The 17606-nt window shown below is 39.5% G+C and overlaps 1 protein-coding gene across 4 annotated transcripts in view; it reads right to left on the reverse strand.

The window, feature by feature from the left end:
• Nucleotides 1-270: 270 nt before the first annotated feature.
• pola1 (polymerase (DNA directed), alpha 1) overlaps nucleotides 271-17606 on the reverse strand; it is a 127783-nt gene continuing 110447 nt past the window's right edge. For 3 of the 4 annotated variants that reach the window (XM_057824219.1, XM_057824218.1, XM_057824215.1), the window contains one exon: nucleotides 271-981. In XM_057824219.1, the coding sequence (XP_057680202.1) occupies nucleotides 845-981 (137 nt within the window). In that variant the 3' untranslated portion in view covers nucleotides 271-844. Of the gene's footprint in view, nucleotides 982-1076; nucleotides 1151-17606 lie in introns of those variants that run through there. The other variant, XM_057824216.1, reaches the window with a different exon arrangement.

The raw sequence follows: 17606 nt of genomic DNA on the forward strand, positions 1-17606 counted from the left end.
GACTTACCAGTATGTAGCACACTCACTCACTGGCTAGGAACTTCATTGGGTACGCCTGTCGTGATGAAGATATTTTTACCTAGACAATGATACTACTATAATACAGTTTTATCAAGTAACAAGAAGAGATATTACAATAAAAATAGACAGTTAAATAATGTGTTTTACATTGTCAATCAAATGTAATTGATGCTCCAGTGACATTATTTACCAAATGCTGTTACCACCGAGTGCATGATAAAAAGGCAGCAACAGCTAAACAATGGGAAATGATTTATCTTTTTATTATTTCGGTATCAAAGACAATCCTAACAATATCAAAACCACAATACAAATGACTCCAGTAATTACAATACCAGAGAGAAAATGAAAAGCGTTAAAAACAATGTGAAGTGACATGTTCGGGGGGATTAGGGCAAGAGCGAGGAGGAGGACTGAAAATGGATGAAAACGGTTAAACAGAGGCTGTGCAGGAGAAGATTTGCTGTTCGATACCGAGACAAAAGAGAGGAGGGACCCCTCACCCGAGTCAACTCCTGAATCCTTTGTCATCCTGCCTTGTGACACACACACACTGAGCATGAATGGAGGTAATCAGAACATGTGTTCATTGGATTCAGGCCTCCAGTAAGTCCGAGTGTCCGAGGTCGCTATTGTTATCTAATTTGAAGCTTTTGGACCATGCTGAACATGCCTGGAAAGTCATTTTTGAAGAAAAACATGGTATAGCAGCTACCGTCTCAAGATGGTCATTTAGATGTATTTTACTCGCCTAATCACATGGATCACGTGATTTGACAGTCCATATAATATGTTCCAGACTATTATCCTAATTCTTCTACTTTTACTTGAGGGAGGAGAAGGCTTGGAAGAGTTTAGCCAGGTTAATTTCCGAGTAGCCGCTGGCCGTGAGAGCTTTCTCCGGCACTTCTTTAAGCTTCCGGTACACCTCCTTTTCTTTGTTCCATCGTCCGGCACGAGCTAGAGAAGAAAAAAGAAAGAAAAAAACCCTTTGTTATCATCAATAGGTTCAAACGAAACAGTCGAATGTGGTAAAAATGAAATCTATTCTTCACCTGGAGACGCTTTCCTATCTCCACACAACGGTATAACATTCAGGGTCAAAAGAGAGATCGCTGAATTGGACCGACTGTTTGATGGCGGCACAAGCACACGGGAACAAGAGATCGATAAAAAAGTCCAGAGAGAGCGTTAAGTCGATAGCTCGTGTGTTATCTCCTCAGGTGGGCTTGCTGTGAGACCAATGATACCATCTCAGATGGGATGGTCACCATTTGCCAAATCTCACCAACGACAGAGTGACTGAAGCGTGAGCATCAAGTGGCATAAAACCCAGTTTTAAGATATTATCGGGTCCAAGAGGGAGAGTATAATGGAGCAGCTGAAGGAGCTGAAAGTAACGCAATTTAACACTTTTTTTTTGCATCATTTACAGAATATATAAAGACCTTGTAAAGTGATTTACTGTTTTATCCTCTCGAGGGTTGCGGGGGTGCTAGAGCCCAACCCAGCTAGCTACAGTGCTGACCAAAAGTATTGGTACCCCTGCAATTCTGTCAGATAATGCTCAGTTCCTCACAGAAAACCAGTGCAATTACAAATGCTTTGGTAGTAATATTTTCATTTATTTTGCATGCAATAAAAAAAATTAAAAAAAAAAAAACGCAAAAGAGAGAGAGAAAAAAAAAAATCACGATAATTTTTAGAGCTGGGAATCTTTGGCCACCTAACGATTCGATTACGATTCAGAGGCTCTGATTCGATTACAGATACACCCCCCTCCTTTTTTTTGTTTTTGTTTTGTACATTAGTTCCAAAATTGTTCAAAAATCCTCTCAGGCTAAACCAAACTACTATTTCAGTATCAAGTTAACATATAACAGTAAACAAATATACAAAAATAACAGTAAATAAAAAACTCCAGTCCCCATTCTGTGTCAGCAGCTTTAAACTGCATTAAATTAATTTAATGTTGTGAATCAACCGTTACAGTTGTTAAAATTGCTCCCGTTATTCCGCAATTTCCCTTCTGTCTACTTTTGTCAAAATTTTAAAACTATTTCATCATTTAAAGATAGATTCAAGACAAGATTCTGCCGATTTAGGAGTATTTTAGATAAAAAGTTAACTAGGTTCCCTACAACAGAGCCTTCTAGAGAGGTCTACTGCTTTAAGATGGCGGCTGTTTACTTATGCCGGAAAGTATCATTTAGCATCTCTGTTCAATAATACATGTTCCAACACCAACGTCGTCTGTCATTTTGCATCTAGTTCTACATATATATGATATCTACTGTAGCCGTATGTTTGTAGCAACTAGCAACTGGGCGTTGTTTGTAGCGGCTGTCAGCCGCAGTCAGTTATGATGATTGTTTTTTATTTAGCGGCATGAGTTGTTTACTCTAGGTCCGTTCCTCATTGCATCCCAAAGACCACGCTGACTGTGTTTTACTTCCGCTTTACCTGGTATAATTCAATAATCGGAATGTGGATATTTGTAAATCGTTCTCGAATCTTCCATGGCAAAATCGCGAATAATCTAAGAATCGGAAATTTCGCACGCCTCTAATAATTTTACACAAAACTCCAAAAATGGGCCGGACAAAAGTATTGGCACCCTCGGCCTAATACTTGGTAGCACAACCTTTGGACAAAATAACTGCGAACAACCGCTTCCGGTATCTTCTTTGGCCAACTGCTCCAGGTCTCTGAGATTTGAAGGGTGCCTTCTCCAAACTGCCATTTTCAGATCTCTCCACAGGTGTTCTATGGGATTCAGGTTTGAACTCATTGCTGGCCACTTTAGAAGTCCCTACTGCTTTCTCTCAATCCATTTTCTAGTGCTTTTTGAAGCGTGTTTTGGGTCATTGACCCAGCTTTCTCACACTGGGCCCTACATTATGCTGCAAAACTTCAAGATGCCTTGGACATGGTCAAGCAGTCCAGTGCCAGAGGCAGCAGAGCAACCCCAAAACATCAGGGAACCTCCGCCATGTTTGACTGGGTGGAATGTGTGTGTGTTTTTTTTTGAAGGCCTCGTTTTTTTCCTGAAAAGTACGGTGATGCTTTTTCCCCCAAAAAGCTTTTCTTTTGTCTCATCTGACCAGAGAACATTCTTCCAAAACTTTTTTGGCTTTCTCAGGTAAGTTTTGGCAAACTCCAGCCTGGCTTTTTTATGTCTCTGGGTCAGAAGTGGGGTCTCCCTGGGTAACCTACCATAGAGTCCCTTTTCATTCAGACACTGACGGATGGTACGGGTTGACACTATTGTACCCTCGGACTGCAGGACAGCTTGAACTTGTTTGGATGTTAGTCGGGGTTCTTTATCCACCATCCGCACAATCCTTCGATGAAATCTCTCGTCAATTTGACCTTTTCTGTCCACATCTAGGAGGTTAGCCACAGTGCCATGGGATTTACACTTATTGATGACACTGCGAATGGTAGAAACACAGGAACATTCAGGTCTTTGGAGGTGGACTTGTAGCCTTGAGATTGCCCATGCTTCCTCACAATTTTGCTTCTAAAGTCCTCAGACAGTTCTTTGGTCTTCTTTCTTTTCTCCATGCTCAACATGGTACACACAAGGACACAGGACAGAGGTTGAGTCAACTTTAATCCATTTTAACTGGCTGCAAGTGTGATTTAGTTATTGCCACCACCTGCTATGTGCCACATGTACGTAACGTGCTGTTAATTACACAAATTGTAGAAGCATCACATGATTTTTCAAAGGGTCCAACTACTTTTGTCTGGCCCATTTTTGGAGTTTTGTGTAAAATGATAATGACTTTTTTTTTTTTTTTCCTATTCTTTTTTTTTCCCCCCATTGCAAGCAAAATAAGATAATACTACCAAAGCATTTGTAATTGCAATCATTTTTCTGGGAGGAATTGAGCATTATCTTACAGAATTGCAGGGGTGCCAATACTTTTGGTCAGCACTGTATGAACAGGTTGCCAGCCAATCACAGGACACTCAAAATCACACCTGTGGAGAATGTGGAATAGTTCTTAACCTTGCTATAGGGACCGAACCTTCACGTTTTTTTTTTTTCAAATTAGCTATTAGTGTAGCTAAAGCTAGCAAGCTAATATCTAATTCCCTTCAAATTTGCCTCTTGTAGATGTTTCACCGGTGTAGCACATTTTGGCAGAACACCGGCTTTGTCCTACTCTCATCTCATCCCGTTTTTCCTGTTCATTTTGCTTTTGCTGCTCGTTTTGTGAAATATCGACAGTGCTGTCATGCTCATTAATGTTTAGGATTTCAACGGTTCCAGTGCCGATTCCATGTTTCCACAATTCGATTCTGGTTCCAAAAGAGTCGATTCTTTTAATAGGCAGGGTAAAAAAAAAAAAGGGATAGTTTATATTAATTTCTTATCGATTATTTTTTAAATTATATGAACTTTTAATTAACTTTGCTATGAATTTGTCACAGGGCTATTTTTAACTTGTATATAAATATCAGTCTTTGAACTTGAATATGTTAAAGTTCCATAGGAGCGCACTTTCACAAAGATGTTTGTTTTTCAAAAGCTCACAGAGGAAACATTTAAGGCCGAGTTATACTTCCGCGACAGACCTGCTCAGTCAAGGAAGACCCGAGTTGCGACCCTGCGCCGTAGCCTGACGCGCTCCTCTCGAATTTTCTAACCTTCGCGTCGCGTAGATGTGTATGACGTGGCAGAAACGGACAGTGATTGGTCCGCTCAGACTGTTGTTTCCAGTTCAGCGCGAGATCACCGCCATTGTAGAATAGAATCAAACATTATTTTCTACACGCAAAAATGGAACAAGACGACCCGAGTATCATCGAAGAGCAAGTCTCGTCAAGACATTATTGTGATTGCCAAATGGCAAGGTCGGCGATTGAAAAAAAAATTTTTTAAATGGAAGAACCACCGAGACGTGTGTGTTCGGAATCGAGTGGCCACACGAAGCGGTGACCCAGTCGGCCAAAAACTGCCAACTTTTTATCACTTTATGTCGTATTTTTGGTCGGTGCACTTTATCATTTATTGTGTACATATGTTTGCTGTGAGTCTGTGACTTATTTACGTGTCACACTTCAAGTATATGAAGAATAACGCACAGATTTGGTGTCAAAAGAGTTGTTTTGATCTTTAATTTTCAATACCAGACAGTTCACTCACGATACATCATCACTGATTGAGAGTGCCTCGGTGCTTTCTATGATAACGTTTAAATCAAGGCTCCCAACGCAGTTTGGGAAGTTCCACAGACGCCAGAAATCTGCTATGGCTTCCCACTGGGTGGTTGTAGGACATGGCAAACAAATCGGGCTGGAGGGCTTTGCAGACCTTGAACGCAGTGCTCGACGCCAGTTTGAAGCTAGCCGCCACAGCTAGCTCTCTCCGCCCGAGTCTAAAACTCTCTGTGCGGCATCAAAAGTCGGCCAGACTGCCTCGAAACAGTCTTCTGAGTTGCCTGCTCCTCAACATTTGTATGTTCAATATCTATTCAATGTTGATGAGCAGAATATTTACGTTCAAGAGTTCCATCTTGCATTGTTTATTTTTCCTCCCTTAAACTAGACTAGCGGAAATCAACAAGCATGCCCCAAAACCGTACAAACATAACGCCACACCCCTCTAGTGGCTTGGCGGAGAATTACAGAGCAACGCGTTCCCTCACCGCAGAACTATCGAATGTTGAATGACGCCGTAGTCGCTGCGCTGTCACCGCAACGCGGTAGTATAACTCAGGCTTTACACATTCTTTTGCCTATGTTTTAGAGTGTCTTATGCTGCAGGCATTTACTGTATATCATCGTTTGTTTTAGATGGTATTTCTACAGGCAGGGAATGTTCTGTCCCTTGATCTCAAGTTGCCTACTTTTTAAGTTTGATTTCTTTCTAAACTGATATATTGTTCATCTGTCCACAAGATATCGCTATTGTAACTCCGGACTCTATAGTTTTTCTTTGGTTTTGCTATGTGCGCTTGGCTTCCCCTAGTGGTGACGTACTGGAAGCAGCAGGCAAAAAGAACATTACTTTAGTTGGAAGATAATCCTTGAGGTGTACAGATGCTACACACCTCCTCTGCACTACACATCGTTGGGAACCCTTGATAAAACAAAATCTGTACTAGTGCTGCGACGATTAATCGATTAACTCGAGTAAATCGATTAGAAAAAAGATTCGGATGAAATTTTGCTGATTCGAGTATTCGTTTAAGTGGCGTTGTAATAGTTTGTTATGAAATTGTTTGCATTTAGTTTTATTGATTTGGAGGGATACACTGCTCTCTAGTGGCAAAGTGAATATGACATAACTCATTTTACATGGCTGAATCCAGCTGCTCCCTGTTAAGAGCAACATAAGGTAAGTTTTTGTTTGAGCTAACGTTTTTTAATGCATTCGTAATTTAGTGTATAGGTATATTTAGCCGTTTTTGTAGGAATATGTGTTTGAACCATTTGCTAAAGCATTGTATTAAAAAAAAAAAAAAAAAAAAAAAAAAAAAAAAAAAAAGCATTTTATAACATTTAAGCTAGCGGACTTTTGTTTTATGTAAGTTAGCCAATTGTTATTTTGTTGTACTTAGTTCCTCATTTATTTATTTAATATCATTTTAGGCTCAGCTCAGGTATATTAATTTTTTTTGTTCTTTATCCGATTACTCGATTATTCGAACTAACTAGTTCATTGATTAATCGACTATTAAAATAATCGATAGCTGCAGCCCTAATCTGTACGTTTGCACGTTCTAATAGAGGGTCTGATATCATTTTGGTGTGTTTATTCCGTTTGTTGTCATTTATGTGAAGTGAAGCAACACGTTTTTGTGCTAAGCTAAATTAGCCACTTGTTCGGGAGCCATTTTCTCGGGTCGGCGGTCAGGGCATCGAAACTTGTAATCGAAATTAAAAAATTCGAACGGTTCCGGGAGAACCTGAGTTTTAGTCTCGGATCCCATAGATGCACAACCCTATTAATGTTCCTCTCGGGTTCACATTGTAAGCGCTGAACAGATGACATGTCTATGTCGCTAGAGTCATACTCTGGAAGCCCGGCAACGTAACCCAGGAACGTCACCACCATGCGATGTAAACAACAGTGGCAGCATACTTGTTAAACTAATTTTAAGAAATTGTATAAAAACGAAAACATCAAGAAGGGTTTTAATTAGAGATGTCGATCACGTCATTTTCAAAGTATCGGAATCGGCAAAACAATATCGGACATGCCTTTTCTTTAATATATATATATATTTTTTTAAGTAAATCGTTTTCTAATTGTATTTAACGTTACAGACATAATATGTTACACTCATCCAGAGTCTTTAGTTTAGGCTTAAGGTAGGGTTACCAAATTTATCCCGTTAACGGCGGTAATTATTTTTTAAAAATAATTTATCACGTTAAAATATTTAACGCAATTAACGCATGCGCTGCACGGCCCACTCACGCATTGTCGCGTTCAATCTGTAATGGCGCCGTTTTACCTATATATAGCGCTAAAAGGCAGCGTAAAATGAGTAGAGTGAATTTTGGCAGCATTTGGAGCCTTTTTTTAATTGGCTAAAGCCTTACAATCCCTCTCCCTACGTTTAGAAACATCGTGGGAAGCAATGTGGGGAAGAAAGGTAGTAATAGATATTTTTCTTAACACCCTATGTTATTTCCCAACGCAGAGAAGATATATTAATTGGTACCACTACGCACAGTCATGGGTGCACTTCCCATCATGCATTTGGGCAGAACAGATGGCTACAGTATAATTTACTGAAAGCTCAACAAATACACTAGATGGCAATATTTAGTCACAATATACAAAGTCACATTTATCCTTTAAGAATTACAAGTCTTTCTATCCGTGGATCCCTCTCACAGAAAGAATGTTAATGTAAATGCCATCTTGAGGATTTATTGTCATAATAAACAAATACAGTACTTATGTACTGTATGTTGAATGTATATATTCGTCCGAGTTTTATTCATTTTTTTCATAATGCATTGCCAAAATGTATATGATCGGGAAAAATTATCGGGAATGATTGGAATTCAATCGGGAGCAAAAAAAAAAAAAAAAAAAAAAAAAAAAAAAAAAAAAAAAAAAAAAAAAAAAAAAAAAAAAAAAAAAAAAGCAATCGGATCGGGAAATATCGGGATCGGCAGATACTCAAACTAAAACGATCGGGAGCAAAAAAAACATGATCGGAACAACCCTAGTTTTAATATTATTTTAACTCATAATAATGTTTTTCTTTAAAGAAATACACGTCTTTGTTCTATCTGTGGTTCCCTTTAAATGTTGTAGTCACCAAGACTGTTCATTAAACACATTAACTCAGAACTTGGGACACTAAAGGAGGTAATTCGTTTCTAGATGATGTACTGTAAACACACACACACACCTGTCTAAATTGTCTTGTCCTTCCTTCCTGCTACATTAGTAGCTGCAATATAAATAGAAGCCTCCCAAGTGGCCACAAAGGTTAGACACACACACATGAACGTACAAGCGTCTGGTTGACTTCAATGGCAGCAGAAGGTATCACGAGAACATATTCATGCTAACAGGTACAGTAATGGTAGCGGGGGAGACAAACGAGTCTATTTATCTGGGTAATAGATGGGGGTGGGTGTGATGATGCATGATCAAGCGAAAGCAATCATGTCATCATTTCTAAAAAGGTAGAAAATCATCCATCTTTCTCACCCCACCATTGCTCTTCCTCTACTCTTTTCTCGCCGCTGCCTCAATCACCATCGATGAATAGATAAAAAAGAATTAATAAAGGAACAAAAATAGAATGGAGACAAAGTTGGAAATGTAGAAGAGTTCAGCTCATACAAATAACCACCCGTATGGAGAGAAGTCAGGAAAGTCAAGTTCAAATTTGGGTGGAAGTTGTTTGGTTTCATGGGCTGAGACTTTTTGGCGACAAAGTTTGCATCAACACTAAACTAGTTGTGGCTTCGTATAAGGAGATTGACGCAATATTAGGAGAGAAAAAAATGTAAAATACCCAGATTAAAGCCGTTATATTACTTTTTTCCCCTCCTCAGACAAAACTTTTTGTCTCTTTTGTTGCTCTGACATCTTTGCAGAATTCACGCGAAAGCGTTCCCATCCACTTCAGTCTTTATTATGAATGGGGAAAGGAGAAGTGACATATGCTGTAATGCAGTCAGCGCTTTTGTAGTTTTTTTGTGTGCGCCAGGGTTCCTGCCACCCTCAAAGTTAACTAGTGTCGGTGAAAGCGATACAGACCCCCTCAAGATATAAAAGAGGTGTCATTCAACTAGTTGTCAGTCGACATATTATCACAAATGTCATGAAAATATTTAAAGGTTGAAAAGTTACCTATTGTTGCTTTAATTTCACTAGGACGTCACAAAGAGATGTAAACGAGTTTATGAGGATGCTCGCCATGGTAAAGCGAATGCTAAGTTAACGCTACAAGTTACATTTAGAGTGAATGGATCGCTCAGTGAACACCTTAAAAGGTTAAACCAAAATTGCATATTATCTCATGGAAGATATTTACAAAAAAATTTTTAAAAAAATCAATATTTACAAAACAGGAAAGCCTGATGCTTCCTGTAGCTGCCTTTAAGCTGCTGCAGGGTCCTTCCTGGGTCCTACCGGCGGCCACAGTTGCCCACACAGATGCCTGATCAAAATTTTTTTTTTTAGTTATTTGGTCGATGTTGGGAAAAAAATCCATATAGCGGCCTGATATATTGGCTGGCTGATATATCGGTCGACCTCTAATTGTCAAACCCCTATTGCATGTACTACCGTAATTTTTGGAATATAACCCGCCACCCACCAAATATGACACGGAAACGACATTTGTTCATAGATTAGCCACAACTTTCCTCACTGTATTATGGGATATTTACACCAAAATATTTTAACTGATAACACTTTATTTGACCGCCCCATCAGAAAGACCGAGTTATGCTTCCGCGTCAGACATGCGCTATCAAGGAAAACCCGATTTACGACCCTCCGCCGTCACCTGACGTGCACTTCCAGAATTTTGTGACTTCGCGTCACATTGACGCATATGACATGGCGGAAATGTGCTGTGACTGGTCCGCTCAGACTGTTGTTTTGGGTTCAGCGCGAAATCATCGCCATTGTCAAACTTGATTTTGCTACACGCTAAGCCGACAAGAGCAACGAAGAGCAAGTACGACAACTTCTACAATGTCTCGTCAAGGCATTATGAAGATTGGCAATGGCAAGCAATTCGTGGGAGGAGATTGCTGAAAATACGGGGCTGGAGGTCAGCAAGAGATTGAATAAAAAAATGGAAGAACCACCGAGACAAGTGTGTGTGTGTGTGTGTGTTTGGAATCGAATGGCCAACCGAAGCGGTGACCCATCTGGCCAAAAACTGCCAGCTTTTTATCACTTTACAAATCGGGTTGGGGGGTTTTGCATACCTCGGACAAAACGCTGGATGCAGTGCTTGACGCCAGTTTGAAGCTCGCCGCCACAGCTTGCTGGTTTCCACCCGAGGCTAGAACTCTCTGCGCGGCATCAAAAGTCAGACAGACTGCCTCGAAACAGTCTTCTGCATCGCCTGCGCCTCAACATTTGTATGATCAACATTTATTCAATATTAATGAGCTGGAGATCCACATTCAAGCGTTCCATCTTGCACTGTTTGTTTATTTTTTCTCCGTTAAACTAAAGGAAGTCGACAAGCGTGCCCCAAAACCGTACAAACACAACGCCACACCCCTCTATTGACTTGGCGGAGAATTACAGAGCAACGCGTTCCCTCACCGCAGAACTATCGAATGCTCACTGACGCTGTAGTCATTTCGCCGTCACCGCAACGCAGGAGCATAACTCAGGCTTAAGACTGTCATACCACCAAATGAACCACCATGAACCTGAGAACCAATTGGCTGAAAAGCATCATTAATTCAAGAAGCTTCATTCATTCATCCTTGCTCCCTTGGGGGAGAAAGTCTACCTCTGCTGCCACCTGCTGTCAACACTGTTTTGCTTCCAACATGCCTCCTAGCATGCATTGCGGCGCTATAGACAAAATTCATTGGTCTGTGCTAATTATTTCTTCAATTACTGTTCCAGCTGTTTTATTAATTGCTAGTTAAAGTAATTGGTAACACTTTGACAGTGGCACCATAAGACAGACAATTCTATTTATGACATGACATTGTCATGAGTATTCATGAATGCTTATAACAAATGTCATTAAGTGTCATCGAGAAATTTTCTCACATTTGAACTGATGTAAAAATCCAAACTGGACATAAACGGAGTTAGTGACATAATTTGATGCATGACACTTAATGACATCTGTCACAAGCATTTAGTAATGCCCTTGATAGTGTCATGTCAACTTTACAGTTTCCTAAGCTTTTACCGTATTGGCCCGAATATAAAACAGTTTTTTCATTAAGATTGAAAAAGAGGGGGTCGTTTTATATTCGCGGTCTAGATGTTATACCAATTCACGACGCTAGATGACGCCAGATATCATTGAAGCAATGTTCTGTTATAACAGATCTCAGCTACTCTCCCCATTCACGACGCTAGATGGCGCCAGATATCATTGAAGCAATGTTCTGTTATAACAGATCTCAGCTACTCTCCCCATTCACGACGCTACATGGCGCCAGATATCATTGAAGCGATGTTCTGTCATGACGGATCTCTGCTACTCTCAAGTTTGAGCAGTTTGCACTATTTTATTGCAATGTTTTTCCTTATTCAGATTTGTTTCAAGACTACAGTTACAGACTTCACGTTGATGGTTAATGCAGTTATTGCAATTTTGTTGTTTTATCACAATAGATTGGTTTATTTACATTTAAAAAACCAGAAGCCATTCATTTACGAATGTGACTGCACTTTAGTTTACATATTTAAATGTTCAGATATTAAGATTTGAATGAGGCAATATAACATGCTTTTTCTCTCAAATCTATTGTTATAATCATTTGTTTCAGATGTACTGTAATTATTTTCTGTATGAAAATTAATTTAGTGTTCAAAAAGTCTTTTTTCAAACTTGAGTCTTGAAAAAGAGGGGGTCGTCTTATAATCAGGGCCGTCTTATATTTGAGCCAATATGGTACTTGCTTTACATTGCTAGCAGCAAGTGCATTTCACCAAACACGCACCACACAGCACAAATGCGATCCAAAGAAATTCCCGTCGTCTTGGCTTGCCTTACTAAGGTGTCACCACACAAGACATGCACACTCTAGCGGCACTGGGCACAAGAACGTTAGGGCTCTGCACGCTCTAACTAGGTGTAAATACAATAACAAGCCTGTAATTAAGTGAGCATGATGAAGTTAATGGAGATCGGCCATCGTGTCGGCCGCCTACATGAATATTCTATTAGACTGGTGGTGGCGGGCAGCTGGAATAGCAGTTAATTTAATCACCACTCGGAGCACGGGGGAAACTTCTTTGTGTGAGTGTAATTGCACAGAATGAATAATTGATTCGACAATCGCACCCACAGACTTTGCCATGCAGCAGAAAGGGAAGGGAGGATGAAGAGAGGGAAGGAGGTGGAGAGAAACGAAAGGGGAAAGGGGAAGGAAGGACGAGAGCGAGGGGAGTGGGAGGACCAAAGCCGGTAAAAGGGACCATTATAATAGTGCGGCTCAAAGACAATTTACTTTTATCAATGCGGCAAAATTACATTATGGCTCGCGCGCAATCACAATGCCCATACTTAAAGACTTGGAGGGGAGGAGAAAAAGCAACAGATGCAAAGACGAAAAGTGACAAGAAATGATTGGAACACGTCAATAAGAAATGCCAGGAGACGGGATGCGGCGTGTTTTCGCCAGCGAGTGCCGGGGTATGCGCATAATCTATTAGGAGCTCTCCTGCCGCGGGTGAAATTACCTCCATGTTTTACTCAACTGCAGCAATCACACACAAAAACGGCATGCACATGTAGATAAGACGCACTTGTTCCAAGATCGTGTTCAATCTGCAGCCATTCTACTAAAATGTGGTCCACTGTGCTTGTTGAACATACAAACAAATCCAGTCATATTTGAATATAAATATGAACTGCAAATACAAACCTATGGAAAAGGCCACTAAATTGAAACTGCACAAGCCTAGCTATTATGTAACTAGTGCTGCAAAGATTAATTGATTAACTTGAATATTGGATTAGAAAAAAAAAGATTCCAATTTAATTTTGCTGCTTCGAGTAGTCGATTAATTAAAGTTGCACTGAAATGGTTTATTTTGAAAGTGTTTGCATTTAGTTTTATTGATTCGAGTGGATAAAATGCCCTCTGGTCTGCTTCATTTTACATGGCTGAATCCAGCTGCTCCCTGTTAGGACCAACATAAGCTAACAAGTTTTCGTTTGAGCTAATTTTTTTTAATGCATTCACAATTATTGTTGTAAGTATACTTAGTCGTTTTTTTGTGGAAATCTGTCTGAACCCTTTGCTAAGAGCACTGTAATTGCATTTTATAGCATTTAAGCTAGTCGACTTTTTGCCATGTAAGTTAGCCAATTGTTCTTTTGTTGTACTCATATATTTTTTTTTATACCGTTGCAGGCTCCGCTCAGGTATTTCAATTATTCATGTTCCTTATCTGATTACTCGATTATTCGAACTAACTAGTTCATCAATGAATCGACTGCTAAAATAATCGATAGCTGCAGCCCTATATGTAACAATACATCAATTTGGATCGATACATCTATTGGTTCTGCGACAATAAAATCAAATTGTTCGGAACAAAACACAGTCATCTTTTAGATATTCCGTTCTGTGATAAAAAGAAATGGTTTTCATTTAAACGACGGGAGCAAAATGTTCAAGAACTTTTTTTGTATGCCTTTAACAAACACGCCTTTGGTTTCCTTAAAAATTTAACCGTTAAATGTCTGCATAATATTGTATTAAACAGATTTTTTTGTGCAGGCATGCACTTGATCAAAAAGATTACAATTCATTCAAGGTCCTAAAGAGGAAGTTCAGAATTTGTGACGTTAGGCTTAATTTTCGAGGTAGTGGTAGTTTAATTAGTCTGTGGAGTAGGTTTAAACAAAAGCCGTGCAATTGGTTAGTTATTTCTTAGTTGTGCTCCGCAGTGGCGAAGCTAGCGCAAGTCAAAGGTGCTTGCTAGCATGCCAATAAAAACCCATGTTAACAGATGTGACAGTCAAATAAATTGAAAATGCTGATCATTGTTCGAAATACCCATGGGGCCAAAACAATGTCTAACACTAAACTGCTGTAATACATTTAATTCTAAACCGATGTAATATCACTCCGCACTGCTTGCCTAGACAGCCTGTTCCTTGCAGAGCTGCTGGATTACAAATGTTTCTGTTGATAGTACTGTAAATATCGATATGCAACGTTAAGTTTTAATAACGTTATCCTGAAAAAAATAGCCTGCAATATTGATTGCATGGGTCATCAGTGATTCTCATGCATGCATATGTTGTTTTTTTATTAGCGTGCTAGCAAGCACCATTGAATTGCACTAGCTTAGCCCCTCCAGGGCTCCAGACTGCTACCAAATGGTCGCATATTGCGACTAAAATTCAAGGTAATGAGAGTATTTTTTTTTTTTCCCATCTACTTGCACATGTCATGCACGACCAGTAACACTGGAGGTTTTTTTGTTGTTGTTGTTGACAAACTCCTTCACGGTTAAATCCACTAGTTGGCGGTGATATACTGAGCTGGTTTGCCAAGGGAAAATACAACAGAAGAAAAAGAAGGTGGACAAAGTGTGAAGAGGCTGCCGCTCAGCTAGCGGCAGGGTCGCCCCCTCCTGACTTGATGCCGAGCGAACTGGAGTATATAAAAAATGCATAGGGGAAAATTAAACCATGAAAGGGAACCACGCGGTGCCCCAAGTCATTACATTATTACAGGAATTACTATTATTATTTTATTATTCCAATTTTTATTCATAAATTGTTTGTTTTGCTAAGTGTAATTGCCATTTGTAATTTTACTGTGGAATATTCTGCTGTGGAATGAATTAATGGCATTATAATGTATTTTTATGGGAAAAATCCTGCTCGACATACGATTATTTTGACTTACAAACAAGGACCTGGAGCGAGCCAACTTCTTTTGTAGGGTAGGAGTGGGAACCTCTTGGTACTTCACGATACGATACGATTTGCGATACAAAGCTCACGATAACGATAATCTGACGATAAAGCGATACAACGGTTTTAGATACATTGCTCAGGAAATCATTCTAGGATATTCTACAAAAAACTAATAAACAGAAAAACAAGCTTCTGCTGTGAATTGGAATGAGTTTATCTCTAGCAGACGTCCAATCCATTTGAACTGGGAGGGTGGCAGCGAATGAACATTCGTTCATTCGCTGCCACCCTCCCAGTGGCAGCGAATGAACATTCGTTCATTCGCTGCCACCCTCCCACTTCAAACGAATTGAACGTCTATGGCCATCAGTGGCAGCCAATGCCAGGCAATGAGTAATTTTGGGCCATTTAAGGTCATTTACCTGTTGATTTTCAGTTACTTCCTGTTGATTTTGGGGTATTTTATGGGTCAATTGCTGTTTATTTTGCATTGCAGAACAGGAAGCGACCGGGGAATCACCCAAATGAATAGCCAGTGACTCAAACTCAGCAGGAAATGACCTGTAAATGCCCTAAAATGAAAAGCAAGTGACCTGTACATGCCCCGAAAATCGGACCGAATGACTGAATGCTCTGGTTTTCAATCAACGAACGTTCCCAGTCTAAATGGATTGGGCGTCGAGCACCATCAATTGCAGACTTTTAAAAAAAAATTTTTTTTTTTATTGACATGTTTTTAAAACGATATCTCGATTCTTGACAGGAGCATATCGATAACCTTTTGGGAGACAAAGTATCAGGATATCTCACCATTTCGATATTTTGTCACACCCCTATTGTAGACTATGTTTTAAACTACCCAACACTCCTGGAAAATGCGGAAGACGAAGCACTGTAAACAGCAATGTCATGAAACATGTTTGGAACTTTTGTTTAAATAAACAAAAAAACCTTTTAAAAAGGCTTTTTTTGGTATCAGAACTGGACTCTGTATCAGCAGATTCTCAAAATCAGGTGAATCGGACTCAGGTATAGTACTATTAAATATTTCATGAGGGGAAAAAAACTGGACAGCACATGCACACATTCTACACAGAAACATCACACACGGACATGATAGAATTGTATGTCTCATCCCTGTAATCTCAGCGATGTGGCTCCTGGGTATGTAATGCAATAATATGTGGTATTACGGCCATGGGACAGAGGAAAACACTTAAAACCTATACTTTCTAACAGCATGAAGGTGTGCGTGTGTTTTTATGTGTGTGAGCTACCGTTTTGGCTTCCTGATGTTGGCTCTTAAAAATGTAATTGTTTTTGTATGCTCTTAAATGATAATGCTGATGGTCCTTAAGTTTTGGTGTTATAAAACTTTCTATTCTTCTGGTAAGATTATAAAAATTTCGGATGGTGGCTATGAGAATTAATGTCCATTCGTTTTGGAGATGAATTAGTCTTCCGGGTTTCACCTCAGAGAGGGCCAGCATCAATATTTGTTCAAGTCCATCCAAAGGTTTCAATTACTGAACCAAGCCTGTGTAATGGTGGCAAATGTAAACAATGCTGTGTTCAGGGATGGATTGTTTAAGAGACTTCTGCGGTATTACGCTGTTTACTTTTAGGTTGCCACAAACAGAGGAACGTGTTCGGTCAAGAAAGCGTTGAAGCATTTGAGTCTTAGGCCTTTTTTTATTTTAATTTCACAAAACATAACAGCGGTGACGAGAGGTCGACCCATACAGGATTTTAAAATGCCGATACCTAAAAAAAAATTTCAGCCGATTGCCGATAGCCAAAGCCGATTTTGTAAGCCTATATACGTAGATTATAAAGACAATTAAAAAAAAAAAAAGCTTCATCAGTTTTAAATTCACAGTAATGATCTGATACTTAAAGGATTTATTCGGTCCAGTGATACCAAACCAACGAACGCAGCACTTCTTTTTATGATCATATACATCTTGCAAGAACAATACATTATTTTCAAATAATTAAACCCACCAGGATGTCACAACGAATGTAAACAAGTGAGAGTTTTAAGAGGAAGCTCGCCATGCTAAAGCTAATGGTGACGCAAATGCGATGCTAACGCTGCAAGTGACATTTAGAGTGAAAGGATCGCTCAATAAAGACCTTAAAAGGCTAAAGCAACATTGCATATTCTCTCATGCAAGATAAAAAAAAAAAAAAAAAAAAAAAAAAAAATCTTTTAATACAGTATTTACAAAACTGGCAAGCCTGAAGCTGCTGTGGGATCCTTCTAGGGTCCTACCGTTAGTCAGCGGCGGCCACAGTTGCGTACACAGATGCCTGATCAAAATCTTTTTATCGGCTTATATTTTTGTTTGTTAATTGGGCAATTTCTTTTTTTTGTTGTTGTTAATTGGGCGATGTTAGAGAAAAGTCCATATATCGGTCGACATGTAGTGGTGATATAATTTTCAGGTTTTAAGTGGCATTCTTATTACACCAGACATGTCCAAAGTCCGGCCCGGGGGC

Source organism: Corythoichthys intestinalis, chromosome 20 (genome assembly GCF_030265065.1).
Source record: "Corythoichthys intestinalis isolate RoL2023-P3 chromosome 20, ASM3026506v1, whole genome shotgun sequence".
NCBI classification, from domain to species: Eukaryota; Metazoa; Chordata; class Actinopteri; order Syngnathiformes; family Syngnathidae; genus Corythoichthys; species Corythoichthys intestinalis.